Raw genomic sequence first — 23404 nt, forward strand, 5'->3', positions numbered from 1 at the left:
AAAGAGTAATAACATCACCCAAAATTCTGCTACTGTTCGACCTGCTGTAACTCGAGCTACAGACCTCTTTAGACGAATTCAACAGTTGAAAACCTTGGCACTGATGTCAGGAAGATACAACCCAAATTTGATGAAGATCCAACGGTTAGATCTCCGGGGATCGTCTCTTTTCTGGCCTGCTGTCACTGTAGACGGAAATGGAGTTTTTGACTCTTTTTCTTGATCTCTCAACTCTCTGTAATCTCTCTCTTAATGAATACAGCTGCACAATTGATTCAAATAATGCCTAAGACACTTGACCAAGTCAACAAGCATCTTGGGCCTAAATTTGTTAGGCTTTAGACATTGGGCTAACACTTTCTCATATTGGAAACCCACATATAAACCCAACAAAACAGCCAACAGAAGCATCAGTAGCAACGTGATTAAACACAGAACCAAATGTAGCAGATTGATGTTCTTTCAAAGTTGAAGCATTGCAATCATTGTCAACACACCGCTGTAATGATGTGTAAAAAGACAGATACACGCTCACACTTCTAACCCATTGATATGCGTTTGTAATTGTTATAACTAAGATTGCACTAATTTTCGAACCATTACTAACTTGTCATTTGAAAATCTCTGCCCCAAAATTATAAATGTTGATGTAAGAATGTAACAAACAAGATATCCTATGTCTTATCAATAACTCAAACATAATTGGTACAAGATTGTAATATCTTGGCTGTAGCCTGTGACTCTCACTTATAATTTTGATGAATTGAAGAAGATCCAAGTTCTTGAAATAACTCTAGATGGTTGATACGGAGTATATGATGGTATGAACGATGCAAAAAGCATGTGGTAAGCACTTCAGATGCATCCCACATCGCCCAACAAAAGAAACAAAGTAAGAAGAATCTGCCTATAAAAATAGAGTCCCAAGTTGAGAATAAGCATACCTTTCTCGGCATTTTGGCTAAGATCAAGTGTAGTATCTGTTCTTATCAGTTTAATATCTGATATGTGAGCCATTGGTTCACTCAATATTAATCTTATTTTTCATGGGGAAAGGCCTACCACAATAGCTTGCTGTTGGGGTCTTTATGAGTCGCCTTGGCGTTGCACTACAGCCTTGGCCTGGCTCACCCCTCCAATTATCAGTTCCAAACTTGTCTTCGTAAATATTTTAAATAACATAACAATTGTTTTAGGTACTTTCATGATCGTCTATAATTAATATTGTTAGTCTACTTTCTAGTTATACAAAACACTGTTACCAGCAACTGTTAATACAAATTTGTTACACTTTTTAGTGTTCAGGATCGAGAAGCACTAACAGCTGACTCTTTACAGATAATTGCTTATGATGTTTTAATGCCTTTATGTCCATTGAAGTTGAGGTTATGGCAATTTTCCTAAGATGAAATTGGACAAAATCACCACCTTCATTGTTGTGTTGTATAGTGTGAGTTTGATCCCACGTTGGGGGAAGAATAAAAACAAAAGAGAAGGTGGTAATATAAAATGCGAAGGATGGCAATGGAAAGGTCGCTTACCTGGACGGGGTTGTTCGGGGATCAAGAAGGCTCCATGGCCTAGGCTAGTGATCTTCATTGCACATAAGGAATAGGTGCTAGTTTAAGGTCAACCCAAGTGGTTGAACCCACGTCATGATTTTTGTTAGTGAGGGCCTGCGTTCGCGCAGCCCATAATCATTAGTTACTAATGTATTTTTTTATGTAGTCAAATAGTAATTGTTTACTCCGTGGTGGAATACACATATGTCAAATTGAAATCCATTCTATATGAACTATGCTGTATTTAAATCGTTACAAGTATTTGGTGGTATGTTGTTGCACTTTTTATGAGAACATTATTTCAGAGACTTTAAGTGTGATTTTCATTGTAAAATAAACTTGTACATATTTTATCTGCCTTTTTGATCTGGTGTTTTTGTAAATACAATGGTGATGAACATTAATTAGAGATAAATAGGTTTGATGGGCCTGATGTTATATCCCAAGTTGCTTGAGGTATTCCAAATCTAGTAAAAAGCTTTAAATTTTGTTAATTGTCACTATTATATAAACTGGTAACAAGCTTACGGCATGTTAACTGGTTAAATTGTAGCAGTCTTGCTGATAAACGAGTATGAAAACTGTAACTGTTTTCTGAAAACAACAAACCTTTAAGACTTGTAACTAGGGTAAGCTTTATCCATAAATGATGGATGAAGTTATCAGTAAAATCAGTTTCAAGATAGTACCCTAAACCCATAAACGAGCCGGGCTATACTAAACCCATTGATAAACTTTTTATAACAACCTATTATATTTCATTGATCAACTTTTTATAACATTACATGAAACCCTAATAGTACCCTAAACCCATAAACGAGTGGGGCTATACTAACTAGGCCAACCCTAATTAATCTCTAGTACTTCCTCTCATTCCAAACGGTGAAATCGCGAATGTTCAGACTGGAAAAAACACTAGATAAATAAAAGATAATTTTTTTCTTTCGTATTTGTTGCACCGAATTGATTGATAATCGTTGAGTGGTTGCATTGCTTGAATGTGTTTCATATTCCACAACGTTCTTTTTTTACGTCGTGACTTGCTTTGTTTAGCAGGACTTGTGCTTAGAACTTTTATCGACGACATAAGCTTCTTCAATGCTGCAAAAGAAGGGAGATTTTTTTTTTTGAGTTTGGAACCTAGTTAAGGTAGGCGGTTCATCCCACACCGATTATTCAAAGATGTAATAAAGATAACATGAAAATAAAAGAAATAAAGTGGAGGAAAATTGAGTTGAGGATAAATAGGCCCAGAAGAATTAAATGGATGGCTCTTGTTGTTTTTAGTGGGCTACAGCCCATGTCGCACAAAGAATAAAAGATGATGTTTGGGCCTTTATAATAATAAGGGTCCACATAGCTGCTGTATCTTTAGAAATTGAATGAGATCGATAAACTATATCTCGAACCTTTGAGAAATTATTGGAATCGAAGCTTTTTATATGAACTAGTAAAACGGGCCCGCGCGATGCCGCGGGTCTTTTGGGTTTACAGAAGTAAAAATCTTTTGGTACGGGTGTTTTTAGATACACGTAGTTACTACCTAGTGTACGTAATAACCTATGCGTTTTTAACAGCAGGAAGATTGCGTAAAAAAGGAAAACTGAAATATCGATATGATGTAGTTAGTTTGGGTAGTTTATTAGAGGTGTGTGCATGTATTGAATATAGTTCGAAGTATTTAGCGTTTTTTTTAGAAGTGTCCGTTTCGCGTCTAATTAGTCCCGTTGTGTTTGTTAGATTTTTTTGAGTTGAACGGTGGGATCGAAAAAATTTAACGGGCGCCGAGCGGAAAGATATGTCCCGTTGAAAATATAGGTGGAGTTTGTTTAAGATTTTTAATTAAAATATTTATTTATTTTACACTTTACATCACTGTTTTGAGGGTTTGGGTGTAAGTTGTCACATTTTTTGGGTTTTTTTTTTTTCTCCCCATTTTTTCCCTTATTGTCGTTTTGACCAAGATTTTGGGGTGTGATGGGGTTAAACGACCAAATTTTTTGTGTTGATTAGTATACAGTGATAGTGGTAATGGTAATGGTAATGGTAATAACAAAATTATAAATAGAGAGTAATCTAATTACAAAAGCTTGTTTATATTTTGCATCCGGATATAAACCTTTTTAGATCCAAACTACTACGTATAACACTAATAATCTACTTTTGTAGTTTGTAGTATATGTCTACATCTACAGATCAAGTTCACTAAAAATATTCAATTTGTTTGATTCTACAAAAAATTGTATAATAAAAAAGCTAATACCAAAATATCTTCAATTAAAAGTGAATTATATCACTAGTTCTTTTGACATTAAATTACATCAATTGTCCTTATTTTTTAAAAAGTACATCGTTCGACTTTCATAAAATTACACCAATCACCTTTAACTTTTGAAAGTTACATTCATCGTGTGTGACTTTCCTTAAATTGTGTGTTATAATGGTCTCTCTTATTAATGCACATTATGAATAAATAAGAGATTATCAACATATACTTTTATGCTTCATCCGTCTCAAAAAGATTGTCTGGTTTGACTTTTCTTTAAATTTAAGAAATATGAGTAGATTGTCCATTTTGTCCTTAATTTAATTGATTAAGGATTGCTTAAATTGTTAATTAGCTACCTTATTTAATTGTATCTTTCAACTTTCAATAATAGAGAGGATTTAATTGGAACTTTAAGGAATTTTTATTGTTATTTTGAGTAAGGTACAATTTTTTTGAGACAGACAAAAATAGCAAGATATACAATTATTTTGAGACGGAGAGAATATAAGTTACGAACAAACAATGTAATTTTATAAGATAAAGACCAATGTAATATCTTTAAAGCCACAAGGATGTCCATTTTAATTTTCAAAGGTAAACCACACTAACTCTTAGTATAATTTACTTTATCAATAAATTATCATTAAATCCTTATCATTATCAAATCAAATAAATAAATAAGGAAGGAATAAAGCCTTCCTTGTTATAAAATATCTAGATTGTGTTATAAAATATCTAGATTGGATGTTAATTTTATTATTATTATATTTCTTGCATAGTAATATTTTATACTATAAATAGACATGTATGGTAACCATTTAAGGTGTACCATTTCTTTTGAAATATCAATATCAATATTTCTTCTCTCTTTCTTCTCTCTTTTTCTCTCCTTGTTCTTATAACCATTAAAGGTAGTTATAAGCCTACTGAATTATAACACGTTATCAGCACGAAGTGCTCCATATAATCAAGGTTTATCTAAGCAAGCACAAGTCACTAATCAAGTAAATGAAGCCTCCCTTAACGGAAATTCCTGGCTCCGCCTCTGAGTAAGGTAAATATTATTATCATCATAAGTAAAATTATATTTCTGCAATCTAACTTTTACTAACTTCACTAACATTTATATTTATGTTATTTAAGTTATATATATGGTCGGTTATACCACCTGAATTATAATTCCATAATCTAACTTTTACTAACTTCACTAACATTTATATTTATGTTATTTAAGTTATATATATGGTCGGTTATACCACCTGAATTATATTTTCTGTAATCTAACTCTTATTAACTTCACTAACATTTATATTTATGTTAATAAGACCTCATGATTGTACGCAACACGTCATTTGACAACACGGTACTTTATGTACGCAACACGTCATTTGACAACACGGTACTATGGGTCAAGATTAATTCCGATCAATACGAATACGATGGGGTCTTTATATGTTATCTAACATTTATGATTACTTATGCAATTAATCATTATTTATTTCATGCATACTAATGTTTATTCTTAAATTTATAATCTTAAAAGTTAAAATAAAATAAAAAGGTAGTTTGTATTTTTATTAAAAGTAAATCTTAAAAGTTAAAATAAAAAAAAGTAGTTTGTACTTTTATTAAAAGTAAATCTTAAAAGTTAAAATACAAAAAGTAGTTTGTATTTTTATTAAAAGTAAATCTTAAAAGTTAAAATAAGAAAAAGTATTTTGTACTTTTATTAAAAGTAAATCTTAAAGGTTAAAATACAAAAAGTAGTTTGTATTTTTATTAAAAGTAAATCTTAAAAGTTAAAATAAAAAAAAAAGTAGTTTGTATTTTTATTAAAAGTAAATCTTAAAAGTTAAAAAAAAAAAGAGATACAAAACACACATACACAAAATGCTATTTTTCTTTCTCATTTTCAAGTAACCAAAATACTTGAAATCTATAATTGGGTTCGGTTTTGGTGGAAATAAGGAAGAAGAAAAGATCCGTTAAGTAGAAGGTATAGATCGAAGCAAGGTTGGAACTTTGGGTGTCTACCGTTTAGAGGAACTCTTCTTTGAGTTTTCAAATTCGATTTTCAAAAGGCTACAAAGGTTGTATTCTGATCTTCTCTCGTTCGATTTCGTTAATTTGTTTTGTTTACTAAAGTTTTGTACAATGATCCGTGGAAGAGTATGATTTTATAAAGTTTTAAAAAATGCTTCCGCTCGCTTTGAATTAGTATCATACTCCAATAGGTATTTGGTTCACTATCTAAACAAATTTGATTTACATAATCCATTTTCTTAAAAGAATTCACACTATTTATTTTATGATGAGAGATTATATGTGTTAATTAAGATGAAAGAGAAGTATAACGAAAAGAAACACTGCATATATACTTATAAACAAACCATATAAAAAGGGTACACAAACAAAGCATAGTAATGTAAAACTATTTTCTAATGCCTAATTGTCTAATAATAAAAGGGACACTAACTTGTCTAATAAAAGGGACTCTGATTTGGCGGTACAGAGCCAAACCTTCTAACCTTGAAGATAATGTTCAAATCTTAGAAATGAGACGAAGATTGTTTCAAAGAATGAGACAAAGATTGCTCGGTGTAATTGTCTTTCAAAAATAGAAAAAATAAGTAAGGAAATGAAAATGGACATAAATTATTTATGTGTATACAAAGAGCCATAAGCATTATATTAGACTGTTTCTAACCGTGACGGTGACATCAAAGGCAAGTGATGTACTTTTTGGTGATGTGGCAAGGTCAAGAGACGAAGTTAAATAAATGGGGAGTTAAAAAAATAGTCAAATTGTTTCAACGAACAAGGGTTCAATTGGATGTCTCTTAAAAAAAAAAAAAAAAAAAATCCAAATTTCCAGTTATTTGATTTAAAAAAAAATAAAAATCCACGAGTACGGGTGATGGATCCAATGGATTCGCATCCACGACCCGCGGGTACTATCCCTAATTGTGACAAGTACGAATCAACTAAAAGTCTAAAAGATAAATGCTCTTATAGGGATCAAATGTTCACAATAATTGCCTAAGCTAGATATGAAACAAATAGTTCATAAAAAAAAAAAAAAAATATGCATCTAAAGCTTCTACTGAAAATTAATGTGCAAGGTACAACATATAACTATATGGTCAAATTCATTTGAGCCTTCGGAGTCACAAGTATATGATGTATATATATTATTCAATTAACAAAATAGTAAATCGAAATTAATTCATATGAATAGTAAAACGAAATTAATTAATTTACTATTCACATAAAAAACGCATATTATAAAAGCGCATATGATGAAAACCGCATATGATGAAAAGCGCAGCGTATATGATAAAAAGCGAATATGATGAAAAGCACATCGCATATGATGAAAAGCGCATATGATTAAAAGCGCATATGGTAAAAAACACAGCGCATATGGTGAAAAACACAGCGCATATGATTAAAAGCGTATATGGTGAAAAGGATATATGATAAAAAAAACACATATGGTGATTTATAAAAAAAAAAAAAAAACACATATGGTGATTAATGGAAAACACATATGGTGATTAATGAAAAGTATATTGTGAAAAAGAATCACAAATATTTCTTGAAAGAATTCAAGGTAAGATATATGAACCAATTCATCCATCATGTGAACCATTTTGATATTTCATGGTTCTAATAGACGCATCTAGCGGATGGTCTCATATTTGTATGTTATCAAGCCGTAATATGGCATTTGCAAAGTTTCTTGCACAAATTATTAAATTGAGAACACATTATTCTGATTACACCATTAAAAGGATGAGACTTGATAATGCTAGTGAGTTAACATCTCAAGCATTTAATGATCATTATATATCTATAGGGATTGTTGTTGAACATCCAGTTGCTCATGTGCATACACAAAATTGGTTTAGCTAAATCAATAGATAAACGCTTGCAGCTAATAACTAGACAATTGATAATGAGTACAAAACTATCAATATTTATATGTGGACATGTAAATTTACATGCTGCGACATTAATTCGCATTATACCATGTGGAAGTCATAAATATTTTCACTTACTACTTGATTTTGGCCAAGAGCCAAATATTTTCCACCGTAGAACATTGGTTGTACAGTGTATGTTCCAATTGTATCACCACAACACAATAAAATGTTTTTTTCAAAGAAAGATGGTAATATATTTTGAATATAAAACATCTTCAATCATAAGATATACTGAACCCATGATGGGTGATGTTTTTACAGCACGTTTTGTTGATTGTCATTTTAATAAAACATTGTTCCCTAGATTAGGGGGTGAAGTAAAAAAAAAATAATAAAATGATGCTTCATGATGTGAACATCAATTAAGGTATATTGAACTCGCACAAAAGAATGTGAAACGAAAGTTCAAAAAATAATGCATATGCAAGAACTTGCAAATTAATTACTTTATGCATTTACAGATAAAAAAAAAGGTGACTAAATCATATATACCAGCGATAAATGTTTCAGCTCGAACTGAAATTCCAAAAGCTGGCAATAATGTCACTGTTGAGTCTTTGCCACGCATCAAACGTGGAAGATCAATTGGTTCCGAAGATAAAAATCCTCGAAAAAGAAAATCAGCTGATAATGAGGTAAAAGAAAGTGTTCAAGAAGAACCACAAATCAATATTCCTTCTGCAGAGGATATTGATAAATGTAAATACTAAAATTGCGATAAATTATGCAATATTATGGAACCGAAATGAAATTAAAATCTCTATGAGATATTTTCATATAATGTTACAATGACATCATGAATAAAGATGATGATCTGGAACTAAAATCTGTCATTGAATATACAAAATGGACATGATTGAGCTCAATGGAAAGGAACAATACGAGCTGAATTAGAATCGCTCGATAAAAGAAAAGTTTTCGGATCAATCGTTATCACTTTTAAAGATGTGAAACGTATGGGATACAAATGAATTTTTATCCGAAAAGAAATGTGCAAATGAAGTTACAAGGAAAACTAGACTTGTAACTCAATATTTCCCACAAAGACCATAAATGAATTAGGAGGAAAACTTATCCTCCTGTAATGGATACAATTACTTATTAGATACTTAATCAACCTGGTAGTTATTTAAATGCATCTCATGAATGTTGTTACTACTTATCTGTATGGATCACTTAATAATGATATATATGAATATACCTAAAGAGTTAAGGTATCATAAGCATCTAATGTAAAACCCAAGGGAATATATTCCATTAAATCACAAAGATTTTTAAATGGGTTTATACAAACGGGACGTATGTGGTATAACCGATTAGATGACTACTTGATAAAAAAAGGGTATAAATATAAACTTATTTTGCACGTATGTTTTATAAAAATAATGTTCGGATATGAGATCGTAGTTGTTTATGTCAATGTTCTTAACATCATATGAACAAATAAAGAGATCTATGAAATCATTCAACTTCTAAAGAATTATTTTGAAATGAAAGATCTTGAAAAAACCAAGTATTACCTTGGATTTCAAATTGAGCATATGCCTAATGATTTACTTGTACATCAAACAACTTATACCGAAAAGATTTTAAAACATTTTTTTTAAAGACAAACTCATTGTTGTTAGATCACTCAATATTGACACTGATCTATTTCATCCCTGCGAAGATCATGAAAATCTTAACAGATCGGAAGTTCCATATTTTAGTGCAATTGAGGTTCTTATGTATCTTATAGATTGTACAAGACCTGACATTTCTCTTGCAGTTAATTTGTTGGCAAGATTCAGCTCAAATGACAATGGAGCGGGATCAAACACATATTTTGATACCCTTGAGAAACTGCTGATTTAAAATTATTTTATTCTAACGTTTCAAAACAAGATTTGGTTGATTATGTATATACAGGTCATTCATCAAATCCTCATAAAGATAAATCTCAAACTCGATATGTATTCCTAAATGGAGGTACCACAAAATCATGGCGTTCTTAAAACAAACACTTGTTGCAACATCATCAAATCATGACGAAGTGATTGCATTATATGAAACTACTCGAAAATGTGTTTGGTTGAGATCAATGACACAAATCATTATTGATTCTTGTGGACTAGAACGCTATAAAAGACTAACAACTATCTTCACCAACAACTATATATGAAGATAATGCAGCTTGCATAATACAAATGAAAGAAGAGTATCAAAAGTGACTGAACAAAATATAAATACTGACGAGGCGCCAAAGCCATAGACGGTCTTAACGGTCATAAGTTTGATGGGAAAGAATGGTATATTGGTAAGGCTCAGAAAAGACTACAAGGGAATAGGAATTGAAACAAGGGTTTGAGCAAACCATGAAGGAGACTGTAGACAAATCACAGGGGCTAAACTTGTACATAAAAGATTTAGATGATACAGTTTCAAATGAAAACCTCAGATTCTTCTCATATACTCAAGATCTCGTAAAAGACAACCAGATTAAAATGAGATACGTTCAATCAACAACTCTGCTGATCTTTATACCAAAGCACTGCCAACTGCTATTTTCAGAACACACGTTCATAATATTGGCATGAGGCATGTTCAGAAGATGTAACAACTCAGGCGTTGCCTACTTGAGGGGGAGTCAACTCTATGCTGCACTCTTTTTCCCTTAGCTAAAGTTTTATCCCAATGGGTTTTCTTTAGCAAGGTTTTTAACGAGGCAGTACTAGTTATTCTCTAATAAAATTGTCATCCAAGGGGGAGTGTTATAAAATATCTAGATTGTGTTATAAAATATCTAGATTGGATGTTAATTTTATTATTATTATATTTCTTGCATAGTAATATTTTATACTATAAATAGACATGTATGGTAACCATTTAAGGTGTACCATTTCTCTTGAAATATCAATATCAATATTTCTTCTCTCTTTCTTCTCTCTTTTTCTCTCCTTGTTCTTATAACCATTAAAGGTAGTTATAAGCCTACTGAATTATAACATTCCTCAGATTATACCTGGCTATTTACATGAACTAATTATCCACTAACTCTGATAAATCCTATACCAAGATATGCTACACATTTACAACTTTCATTTGTATTTTACTTTTTAGTACACACAAAAAAATTGCGTATAAGCAAGAAATAAAAATATAGTACTCTGTTCATTTTATGTTGTTTTTTTACTACTGAATAATTTTTTTTAATAAACTTCTATCTATATTCTGTATCTGTAAATGTAAAACGTTTTTCTTAAAAAAGTAAAAATAAAAAAACATTTCAATCTTGCGAAACCCTAGAAATTACCAAATTTACATTTTAATTTTCTTTTACCATATAATCCCACTGACTATAAATAAACTCACTTTCTATACTTGTACCTTTCCTATTTCTACACTCACTCTTATTGTGTGACCGTTGTACTCAATTAGGGTTCCGGGAGAATGGTGTCGGCGGCGTTACTATCAGATTTTGCGACGGAAATAATTATTCCGGTGTGCGCCGTCATTGGAATATTTTTTTCTTTGATACAATGGGCGTTGGTTTCAAGAGTTAAGCTCACTCCTGACCGTAAAGGCCCACCAAACACTAACAAAAATGGGTTTAATGATTCTTTAATTGAAGAAGAAGAAGGTGTTAATGAACATAATGTTGTTCTTAAATGTGCTGAAATACAGAACGCCATTTCTGAAGGTTAGTTATTAGATCTATGAATATTGAGTCTTAAAAATGCTAAAGTTTGAAGCTTTTATTGTTTTATAGAATACCCATGTATTAAAAATACTAAATGTATATGTAAAGTTGTTAGATTTATGTAAATGTGTACACAAAAGCATATTTTGAAAATAATATTAAAAATTTGTAGTACCCATGTAGCATAAATGTCAAGTTTATCTATAAAGTTGATAGATTTATATAATATTATACAGAGTATCTAGTATGGAAATTTGTATACAATGCCAATTTTAAAATAGAAAGTACTGGTTACTAATGTACCACAGAGGTTTAAGTTATATATGGAGTTAGTTTTTTATATTGTGTTAAATGCTACAGTATGTAAAGATGTGTACATCTTTTAAAGGCTAAATAAAAGAAAAGATTACTAGTACCCGGGTACTAAAATTGTTAGATTTACGTATAAAGCCTTTAAAAAGGTTAAATTTTTATAAATTTATATGTAGTATAGATGGATATTGAAGGGATTTGTATGAAATTTCATAAAACTATTTAGCAGCGGAATCATGTACAACAATTTTTAAACCTTTCAAAAATCCCCACCAAGGATCCAATTGCATGTTGTTAAGAAAACTAAATAATAAATAGTGAGTTTAAAGACTACGACCTTTGAAGACTTTGAACTTGAGAAGTTATGAATGCTAAGAACACCAAGAAGCCAATGTAGCCTTCCTCTATCGGTAATCCACACGAAAACAAACTTCCAATACCAAATGGATGCTAGTCTTTCACAACCCTTCAAAACAAGTATAAGAAACAACCTTTCTTATTTCTTGTTTACAACACTATCTTGTTTTCCTTGTAAATTCTTCACTACTTAGAAAAACAACTTAGAACATCTTTTAGTGAGGAAAAATGAATTCCTTTTAAGACTTGAAAGTTCTAGTTTTTATTCTCTGAAGTATACGTATATATTGATTCTTTGAGAAAACATCATCATGTACATACTCAAGTAATGATCCATTATTAACATAGTTAATTATAAAAGAAAAGCATTCTTCATCATTTCATTTATACTTTTCTTAAACTATTAGTAAGGTCATCATGGCTTCTATTTTCTTTTAGCCTTTAATATACAATATAAAATTGATAGTGTATACTTTTACATTATATATAATTAACAAGATAGAAACAAGTAACTAATATACTTGTTACTTACACACATACATGTTTATATATATGTAGTCATTCTCATACAATTGTAGTATTATTATTTCTATTAAATAACAATGTCACAACATGTATAACAAGGTTGTAATATACGAATCATATTCATATATGTAATTGATATTTATTTGTTCATTGTGTGTGACCCTATAGGTTCAAACGTTATTAGTAGTATAGACATAAGTTGTGTCTTGGGCATTAATAACCAACAGATATTTATAAGGAAAAGCATCTTATAGTATTTTATGAAAGTAGCCAATCATGAAGTTAAAAGCTACTAATACGTAAAACATTAGGGAGGTGATCCGTACACCACCTTATTTTTGCCATACACCACTAAAACAATTATTTGGACATTTTTACCCTTCTTTTTATTCACCACCAACTCCCCTTAACTTCTCAAAGGAAGGGTAGAAATGTTCAAATAATTATTTTGGTGGTGTATGGCAAAAATAAGGTGGTGTACGGATCAACTCCCAAAACATTAAGGTGGTTAGATTTCATATTAAAAAAAATATCTTAGTATCTATGAGAAGTATCCAACTTTAAGGTTTATTTAGTGTAGATATCATTTTCCTGGTGTCAAATTTTTGTTGACTAATGGGAAACAGGGTTTTTTTTAATGATGATTTGGTTTCTATTACAGTATGTGTCAATAGATATGCTAATTTATGATGAATTTTGTCCTTTTCTTTAATTAAAAAAAAAAACAGGTGCAACATCATTTTTATTTACTGAGTATCAATATGTTGGTATCTTCATGGTTGCTTTTGCAATCTTGATCTTTCTATTTCTGGGTTCGGTCAACGGATTCAGCACAAAGAGTCAACAATGTACTTACGATACCCACAGTTTATGCAAGCCTGCACTTGCTACCGCTTTGTTTAGTACGATAGCGTTTGTGCTTGGTGCTGTTACCTCTGTTGTATCTGGTTTCCTTGGTATGAAAATAGCCACATACGCAAATGCAAGAACGACACTTGAAGCACGAAAAGGTGTCGGGAAAGCTTTCATTACTGCGTTTAGATCCGGTGCTGTTATGGGTTTTCTCCTTGCTGCAAATGGGCTCTTGGTTTTGTATATGACTATCAATCTTTTTAAGTTGTATTACGGAGATGATTGGGAAGGCCTTTTTGAGGCGATAACGGGTTACGGACTTGGTGGATCTTCGATGGCTTTGTTTGGAAGAGTTGGTGGTGGTATTTACACTAAAGCTGCTGATGTTGGTGCTGATCTTGTCGGGAAAGTTGAACGAAACATTCCGGAAGATGACCCTAGAAACCCCGCTGTAAGTTGCTACTGTTATGTTCAGTGATGCAGAACTCGCAATTACTCGACGAGTACTTGATTTTTAAAACTCGGGGAGTACTCGGAGTACTGGTCAAACTCGGGTTCACTTGGCAAATCGCCCAAAACTTGGGATTACTTAGAAAATTGGTCAAAATCGGTCAAAAATCAGGCAATGTCAAACTTGGTCAACATCTGAGTACTCTCTAAAAAGTCCTGATTGAGTACTCCCCGAGTAGCGATTTGAACCTTGATTATGTTACGATGGACTTTTATTTTATATATGGTGTGATGCTATTTATTTTTGTTTTTGAAGGGTGCGTGTTACTAATAATATTTGCTTGTTTTCAGGTGATTGCCGACAATGTTGGAGATAATGTCGGTGATATTGCAGGAATGGGTTCTGATCTTTTTGGTTCTTATGCTGAATCATCTTGTGCTGCACTTGTTGTTGCTTCTATTTCGTCTTTTGGAATCAACCACGAGTTCACCGCTATGTGTTACCCTTTACTTGTTAGCTCTGTTGGAATTATCGTTTGTTTGATCACAACACTTTTTGCAACCGACTTTTTTGAAATCAAAGAAGTCAATGATATCGAGCCAGCACTAAAGAATCAGCTTATTATATCTACCGTTCTTATGACTGCTGGAGTAGCAGTCGTTAGTTTTATTGCCCTGCCGTCATCCTTCACCATTTTTGACTTCGGTGCACAAAAAGTTGTACATAACTGGTTAGTAAACATTGTCATTTAGTAAGTTAATTATATTAAAATTGCACCACTGTTTGTTGCAAAAAGGTTCAACCTTGTTTGTTGTAAAATGGTTCAACCTTGTTTTGCAAAAAGGTTGAACCTTGTTTGTTGCAAAAAGGTTCAGCCTTGTTTGTTGCAAAAAGGTTCAACCTTGTTTGTTGCAAAAAGGTTGAACCTTGTTGTTGCAAAAAGGTTGAACCTTGTTTGTTAAAAAAGGTTGAACCTTGTTTGTTACAAAAAGGTTGAACCTTGTTTGTTGCAAAAAGGTTAAACCTTGTTTTTGCAAAAAGGTCAAACCTTGTTTGTTGCAAAAAGTTTCAACCTTGTTTTGCAAAAAGGTTCAACCTTGTTTGCAAAAAGGTTCAATCTGTTTTTTCCATATCTAAATATGAAATATGTTTGCAGGCAACTTTTCTTGTGCGTTTGTGTCGGTCTTTGGGCTGGACTTATTATTGGCTTTGTTACTGAGTATTACACCAGCAATGCATACAGGTATGTTGTGTTATTGGCAGTGTATTGTTGTTATTTGAATAGATACAAATTTAGTTACTTATAATTTTGTGCAGTCCGGTGCAAGATGTTGCTGATTCGTGCAGAACTGGAGCTGCAACAAATGTCATTTTTGGGCTTGCTTTAGGATACAAATCTGTCATTATTCCTATTTTTGCGATAGCAGTCAGCATATTTGTGAGCTTTAGCTTTGCAGCCATGTATGGTATTGCAATTGCTGCTCTTGGTATGCTCAGCACCATTGCGACCGGACTAGCCATAGATGCTTATGGTCCAATCAGTGACAATGCTGGTGGCATAGCCGAGATGGCTGGTATGAGCCACCGAATCCGTGAGCGGACCGATGCTCTTGATGCTGCTGGAAACACTACAGCTGCAATCGGAAAGGTAATTTTTTTTTCTTCCTAATATTCTAATGATCCAAGGATAATGTATACGAATGACACAATAGTTGCTGTTGTAAAACCCGTCCGACACGTCGGTTTGGGGACTAGCCCGTCCCAAGTCGCCCAAAAACACCTTAATGGTCAACGCTAAAAAGTCGGGTCAAAGTCATAATGAGTCGGTCAAAGTCTAACTTAGGTCAAAAATTTATATTTTTTATATTAGATTTTGTGCCATGTGCCTATGTTTGAAATATTTATGTTTTATGTTCGGTATATTTATTTATGTTTAATATATATATATGTTTAATTTTTTTATTACTAAAAGTCAACGTTGGTCAAGGCCGGACTCGTCTCCAACTTGACCGACTCGTCAAAGTCCTGACCGACTCGTCCCCAACTCGCGACGTTTACCTCCTTGACCATAGTATACGAGAATATCCTTAAAACTTAATAAAAAGAAATATCCTTGATGAGGTGTCAACATTTTGTTGGTTGAAAAAAGTTCTTTATTGAGTATAAACTAGTCATAACATTATTCATTATATTATTGAAACGTAGTAACATATTTGTGATTACTTACGTGTTCTAATTGGTTTTATTACAGGGATTTGCAATTGGCTCTGCTGCTCTGGTATCACTGGCGCTATTTGGCGCGTTCGTGAGTCGTGCGGGAATTGAAGTCGTCGATGTTTTAACACCAAAAGTGTTCATCGGTTTACTTGTTGGTGCGATGCTTCCGTACTGGTTTTCTGCTATGACCATGAAGAGTGTAGGCAGTGCAGCGTTGAAAATGGTGGAAGAAGTTCGTCGGCAGTTTAACACCATTCCTGGTCTAATGGAGGGTCTTGCGAAACCCGATTATGCGACATGTGTCAAAATCTCAACTGATGCATCGATCAAAGAAATGATCCCACCAGGTGCACTTGTTATGCTAACTCCTCTTATTGTTGGGACCCTTTTTGGAGTCGAGACTCTTTCAGGTGTTCTTGCTGGTTCTCTAGTTTCTGGTGTTCAGGTAACTTTCATAGTTATTTATTTATTATTATTATTATTATTATTATTATTATTATATATATATATATATATATATATATATATATATATATATATATATATATATATATATATATATATTGGTGTAGTTAGTATGGGAACTGTTTGTTTTTTTAACTTTATGGGTCCTGGGTTCAGGTAGCAATTTCTGCATCGAACACTGGTGGTGCATGGGACAATGCTAAGAAGTACATTGAGGTAATTTTTCGATTTTTACACGTGCGTTTGCTTTTTGATGCTACTTAGTAATTAGATATATATAATTAAGAGAATTCGTTGGGAAATTTGTTAAATGAAATTTGTAGAAACACTTCTTTTTATATGTGGATCATATGTCTACAAATCTAGAGTATTTTATTGTGTTTAAAACCTGTTGAAGTGTGTATTTTTTCATTTTGAAACATAAAATTTTAAACTTTTGATTGGTGCATTCATGTGCATCTACAGGTTTTAAATTTGTATATAAATCTGCTTTTATGTATACCTTTGATCTATAAGATTGTCAATCTTTAAAGCTGTCTATTGATATGTTTCATATATAAAATATATGTTGAATGGTATTACCTCTCTTATTTTGATAGTGTTCTCCCAAGAGTTGCGATATTGGGGTAGAAGCCTTTTAAATTAGGTTATTTAATTTAATTTAACAGGATAAGAATATAATGAGTAATTTGGCTATTTTTATCTTAACGGTTAATAATCAACTTAGTTGCAAATAGTGCTGCAAAAAGCTTAAATTTTTTTATTTTTTTTGTATGAATTTGAATCAGGCTGGAGCGTCGGAACATGCACAGTCACTTGGGCCAAAGGGGTCCGATTCACACAAGGCTGCAGTGATAGGTGACACAATTGGTGACCCGTTGAAGGACACCTCAGGCCCATCTCTAAACATTCTCATCAAACTCATGGCTGTTGAATCACTCGTCTTTGCACCTTTCTTTGCGACTCATGGCGGGCTGCTTTTTAAGCTTTTTTAAAGGCCAACCATGGTTGTAGTAGCACCTCTTTTGTAGCACTATTATGTCTTAGATTTCCTGCAGCAAAAACTATATGTTTAGTTTTAGACTTAGCTCTGAATAGTAGTTATGATGATGATGATGATATAACTTGGAGCTTAGATTCAAGAACATTTGTGTTAGTTTTATTGATACCATTTTGTGAGCACTTGTTGGCTTGTAGGAGCTTTTATTTTTCATAATCTAGTAGTGTTATATCTGTTTCTTGCATGAGTTTATTTTTATTGAAGGGGCTTTTAATCTCTTTAAACATTACTCCATATTACTACTTGACTATACGTGTTTATTGACTATACGTGTTTATCTGCGAATCGGTTATGCACATCAAATGCAAATGTTGTTGTTGTGGAACTAAATGCTTAGTAACTGCATTGTTCAAAAAATAAAAATAAAAATGCATTGTTAATTTGTGATGTAACCAAATATATGAAGATTGGATGGATATTTCTATGACAAGTGTTTGTTGAAAAGTGAGTGTGACATATACCAAGTCATACATAAAAAAAACAAAACTGTAACCCAAAGTTGGCGGTGGCCTACATATTCCTCAATCATTGATCCTTCGACTTTCAGATTCTAGTAAAAAAAATTCTCTCCTCCCAACGTTTCTCTCTGACTCTGACTCTACATCTCCAAAAAAAACAAAAACCCACTTTGGACTTAAATCGACGATTGCTACCATTCTAGAACAAATTAGAAGCTGAGACCCACACCATTCAACTCGCGCAATTTTCCCGGACCCAACCGTACCTTTTTTTTCCGGCGATTGTTGTGCCACCCGCCGCCACTCGCCGCACGCGCCGTCGCGAGAACTAACCCATAACCGTTATCTTTTTCTAAATTTTGCAGGGCTCCATCACCAAGAGGGTGCTGACTGCTAGCCGTGTACCGCCGAGAACTGCTGCCGGTTAACGCCGCTAATTGTGGACGTGTACCGCCGCTGACCAGGGCCGCTTCAGCTGCTTATTGAATTAGAAGCCGTAACCTACATCATTAAACTTGCGGCATTTTTCTGATTCTGTGAGTTCGATTTTCGCCGGCAAGCGTTTCGAAACGCGCCGCCACGCGCCGTCGCTCAGTTCGCCGGAATTTTTCCCGGGCACTTTCTCTGTTCTTTTCGCAGGTATTAAAACGAAGCCTCGCTAATTCCGCCGCCTCCTGCTGCCCTTGTGCCGTCGCTAGTCACCGCTGCCGGAATTTCCTTGTTTACACAAGGCTGTGTTTGTTTCTTTCTACCCTTAAACTTCTTTTACCCTTAACCTTACTTTGACTGTATTATCCTAATCTTGTGAGCCTTACTTTTTTGTATACTAGTTACGTGATTGGTATTATTAGAATATACGGAGTATTTTTCTAACTTGCTGAACTTGTTTTTTTATTTATTTTCTTACCTCATCTATTTATTTCTTACCATTTGCTATCTTTTTCCTATCTTTTGCCTTACTTTGACTGTTTACTATTGTATAGCCCGGTCTTTATTGTATTTTACTTTTTTGTTTTGAATTCTCTCAATTTTTATTTTCTTTATAGGTTAATATAGACCCTACTAGCACCTATGATCACCTGAGGTCATGTCCTCCTAGATTAGGGGCGGATAGGACTAGAGGGGTTAGAGGGGGTAATAGGGTTGCTACCCCGGGTGGGATTAGAGTGGGTAGTTGGAATATAGGAACCTTGACGGGTAAGAGGATTGAGCTCGTTGATACATTTCTTAAGAGTAATGTAGACATAGGGTGTGTTCAAGAGACTAGATGGAAGGGTGAAGGGGCGGTAGATATTAAAGACTATAGGTTGTGGTACTCGGGTTCTAGGATAGCACGAAACGGGGTAGGTATGTTTTTGGGCAAACTACATAAGGATAACGTTGTTAACGTGAGTAGGCTTAGCGATAGGATTATGTCGGTTAGTCTAATTATTAAGGAGGAGACTTTCACGGTCATAAGCGCATACGCACCTCACAGGGGCTTAAGTGATGCGGAGAAGAAGAGTTTTTGGGAATTGTTAGATGAGGTAGTGAGGGGGTGCCCAGCGGACCATCGACTGATTATAGGGGGTGATCTGAATGGACACATAGGAGTGGAGGCAGAAGGTTACGAGGGAGCCCATGGGGGCTTTGGGTTTGGCCCTAGAAACGAAGAAGGGCGCTCAATCCTGGAGTTTGCCATTGCCCACGAGATGGTCGTAGCAAACTCTTTCTTCAAGAAGAGGGATGCTCAGTTAGCTACTTTTCATAGCGGGGGTCGTAGCACCCAGATTGACTTTTTGCTCCTCTGTAAAGGGGAACTTAGGACTTGTAAGGACTGTAAGGTCCTTCCAGCATTGACTTGCTCCTCCCAGCATCGATTGTTGGTCATGGACCTAGTCACTCGGGGAAGAGTTGGTAGGAGGGCCAGGGTTGTGCAACCTAGAGTCCTTTGGAAGAACCTGCATGGAGCGAATGCAGAGACTTTTAGAGCGACTGTTGCTGATAGATTGAGGGTAGAAGGGGATTACGTAGCCCCTACTGATGTAGATCAGATTTGGAACCGCATGGCGTCCGCTATCAGAGATGTGGCAAAAGAGACTTTAGGGGTGGCAATAGGGACATCGAGAGCCCATAAGAGTAGTAGAGAATCGTGGTGGCTTAATGACGATGTCCAAATGAAAGTCGCGTTAAAACAGACGAGGTTTAGGGAGCTCATTACTTTTGGAGAAGGGACACCTGCAGAGAGAACTAGGATAGAAGAAAGATATAAAGAAGCTAAAAGAGAAGCAAAGAAGGTCGTAGCTATTGCTAAAGACAAAGCATATGAAGATTTATATAGGAAACTAAACTCTAAAGAGGGAGCTAATGACATATATAGGATAGCTAAAGCTAGGGAGCGAAGAAGCAGGGACTTGGTTAACGTCAAATTTATCAAGAATGAAGCGGGTCAAACTATAGTGAAAGAAGACCTTATTAGGAATAGATGGGATGAGTATTTTGCATCCCTCTTCTGTAGGGAAAGACCCGAGCGGAACGGGGAACTCCATGAGGTTCGTGAGTATCAAAACAACTGTTTCTGTACGAGGATTAACCAGGAGGAAGTTAGATCGTCTCTACGAAAGATGGGGAGAAACAAAGCAGTAGGACCAGACCAAATTCCGATTGAGGCATGGAGGTGCCTAGGAGATGAAGGGGTTAGATGGCTGACAAACCTTTTCAACATGACGTTTAGAAGCGCAAAGATGCCTATGGAATGGAGACTTAGTGAGGTTATTCCCATTTACAAGAATAAGGGAGATGCGCAAATATGTAGTAATTATAGAGGCATAAAGTTACTTAGTCATACAATGAAGCTTTGGGAGAGAGTGATTGAGACGAGGCTCCGACTTGAGACAAAGGTTTCAGAGAACCAGTTCGGTTTCATGCCAGGACGTTCGTCGATAGAAGCGATCCACATCGTTAGAAGCCTTATGGAGAAGTATAGGGAAAAACAAAAGAACCTACACATGGCATTCGTAGACTTGGAAAAGGCTTATGACTGTGTCCCGCGTGAGCTGATTTGGAAGACCCTTAATGTTAGGGGTGTCCCAAGTAGATATATAAGGACTATTAGAGATATGTATGGGGGGGCGAAGACTCGTGTACGTACGACGGTAGGAAACACTGAGTTTTTCGCAGTAGAGGTAGGTTTACATCAGGGATCGGCCCTTAGCCCATATCTTTTCGCTTTGATTCTAGACGAACTGACTCAAAGGATACAAGATAACATCCCATGGTGCCTAATATTCGCGGACGATATTGTATTAGTTTCGGATTCCCAGGATGAGCTTAACAGAAGGATAGAGCAATGGAGGAGCGCCCTAGAATCAAATGGCCTACGGATTAGCAGACTTAAGTCGGAGTACCTGAGATGCGATTTCAGGACGAGCGAAGAGGAACAAGAGGATATGGTGGACGTCCGAATTGGGGACCAAATTTTACCTCCACAAGAGTCCTTTAGATATTTAGGCTCGATGCTTCACAAATCGGGAAGGATAGATGAGGACGTGACACATCGTATACGAGTAGGATGGTTGAAGTGGAGGGCAGCGAAAGGGGTATTGTGCGACAAGAAGGTACCCCTTAAATTGAAAGGGAAATTCTTCAAGGTGGCAATCAGACCGGCCATGTTGTACGGATCGGAGTGTTGGCCAATGACGAAAGCCCAGGAGAGAAGGATGGAGGTGGCAGAAATGAGGATGCTTAGGTGGACGTGTGGTAAGACAATGCTAGATTTGATACCAAATGGAGTTTTTAGGGAGAACTTGAAAGTTGGGAACATAACCAACAAGCTGAGGGAAGGACGACTAAGATGGTTTGGACATGTTTTGAGGCGCCCACTTTTAGCCCCGGTTAGGAGAGTCGAGACCCTTGTTGTTGGGGGCGTAAGGAGAAGGGGTAGACCCAGACGTAGGTTGGAGGATAGATTGAAGCTTGACATGAAGGAGCTCTTATTGACTGAGGACATGACTTCTGATAGGAATTTGTGGAGGAGTAGAATTAGAATAGATGACTAGGCTTTACATTTTGTTTATTTTTTTATATATTTATATTATATTTCCTGCCTACTTGCTTGTGTGCCTTATCGTATTGGCTGTACCTGTTTTACGGTTATATTATATATCTATACTTATTGTAGCATTTTCAGAGGATTTATTGCACTATATGGTTACATGTTTGTATTACATTATATAGCAATTAATTTATACATACTTACATATCACATGCTTTTATGCTATCATTGTATGCTTATTTTTCTATGTTTACATTGTATACCATCTATTTTATACTGCATAGTATACCTACATGCTTCTTACCAACATGTTTTCGTATACTTATTGTACTTACATGACTGGTTATACTTGCATATTTGACACGCACATATTTTAATTATATGTTATATTACATTATTTTGTTACATGCTTTATTTACCTATACATATCGTATTGATATATACTTTATTCATGGTAAAGTTTCTTTTTTATCTACTTTACTTGTATACTTTTACTGCACATATTGGAATTCATTGTTCTTTATGGTCGGAGGTCCCTAGGAAGCAGCCTCTCTGCTCTACAGAATAGGGAGGGACGACTTCCTCTACCTGGGGACCGATAGGTATCCGTGGGTGGAGGAATGACTTCCCTTTTACTTTAGGGTAGAGGAAATGACTGTCTACATCTAACCTCCCCATACTCCACTCTAGTGGAATTGGGTATTGTTGTTGTTGTTGTTGCTTGATGAGTGGGCTGGCTTAAGCCTTCAATCATTAAAAGTAATGTCTAGACACATTATCATCACCACAACTTTACGGGTGATTAGGAGTCTTCAAGATGATCGTTATTCGTTTCTAATACTTTTCATTATTCGATTATGATAATTTTCGTAAATTGGATGTTTTTGATTTTATTAGAACTTTTTTGTTTTCTTAGTTCAAATGTCAAACTTTCTTATTAGAATGTTTGACTTTTTCATCCTTTGTAATTCAGTTCAAGCTCTTTGATAGTTGTTCAACAAGAAAATGTAAGTGTAATATTTCATTACATTACATTACACACCACTTGGAAAATAAAATGATTCATCTTTTTAGATACTCGTATTCTTACATTTAGACGTGCATAAATGATTGCACTTTAATCAATGTTCGATATTCGAGTTAAGATTGTTATAGTGTGAGTATAAGTATATTAAATA

The 23404-nt window shown here is 34.4% G+C and overlaps 2 protein-coding genes and 2 non-coding genes across 4 annotated transcripts; all 4 read left to right on the forward strand.

Annotated features, from left to right (window-relative positions):
• Positions 1–940: 940 nt before the first annotated feature.
• On the forward strand, positions 941–1136 carry LOC139869627 (U2 spliceosomal RNA). The gene has a single exon (XR_011766230.1). It is a non-coding gene; the product is annotated as a U2 spliceosomal RNA (small nuclear RNA).
• Positions 1137–1533: 397 nt separating this feature from the next.
• On the forward strand, positions 1534–1696 carry LOC139869621 (U1 spliceosomal RNA). The gene has a single exon (XR_011766224.1). It is a non-coding gene; the product is annotated as a U1 spliceosomal RNA (small nuclear RNA).
• Positions 1697–11221: 9525 nt separating this feature from the next.
• Positions 11222–17870, forward strand: LOC139869443 (pyrophosphate-energized vacuolar membrane proton pump). The gene is made up of 8 exons (XM_071857758.1): positions 11222–11496; positions 13419–13993; positions 14344–14723; positions 15150–15236; positions 15311–15641; positions 16245–16655; positions 16832–16891; positions 17464–17870. The coding sequence occupies exons 1-8, from the start codon at positions 11247–11249 to the stop codon at positions 17668–17670; spliced, it is 2301 nt and encodes a 766-aa protein (XP_071713859.1). The 5' UTR covers positions 11222–11246; the 3' UTR covers positions 17671–17870.
• Positions 17871–18158: 288 nt separating this feature from the next.
• On the forward strand, positions 18159–21560 carry LOC139867831 (uncharacterized). Its single transcript, XM_071856181.1, has 5 exons — positions 18159–18167; positions 18559–18616; positions 18735–18832; positions 19240–20868; positions 21510–21560. The coding sequence occupies exons 1-5, from the start codon at positions 18159–18161 to the stop codon at positions 21558–21560; spliced, it is 1845 nt and encodes a 614-aa protein (XP_071712282.1).
• Positions 21561–23404: the final 1844 nt, after the last annotated feature.

The sequence above is a fragment of the Rutidosis leptorrhynchoides genome, chromosome 9, assembly GCF_046630445.1.
Source record: "Rutidosis leptorrhynchoides isolate AG116_Rl617_1_P2 chromosome 9, CSIRO_AGI_Rlap_v1, whole genome shotgun sequence".
NCBI classification, from domain to species: domain Eukaryota; kingdom Viridiplantae; phylum Streptophyta; class Magnoliopsida; order Asterales; family Asteraceae; genus Rutidosis; species Rutidosis leptorrhynchoides.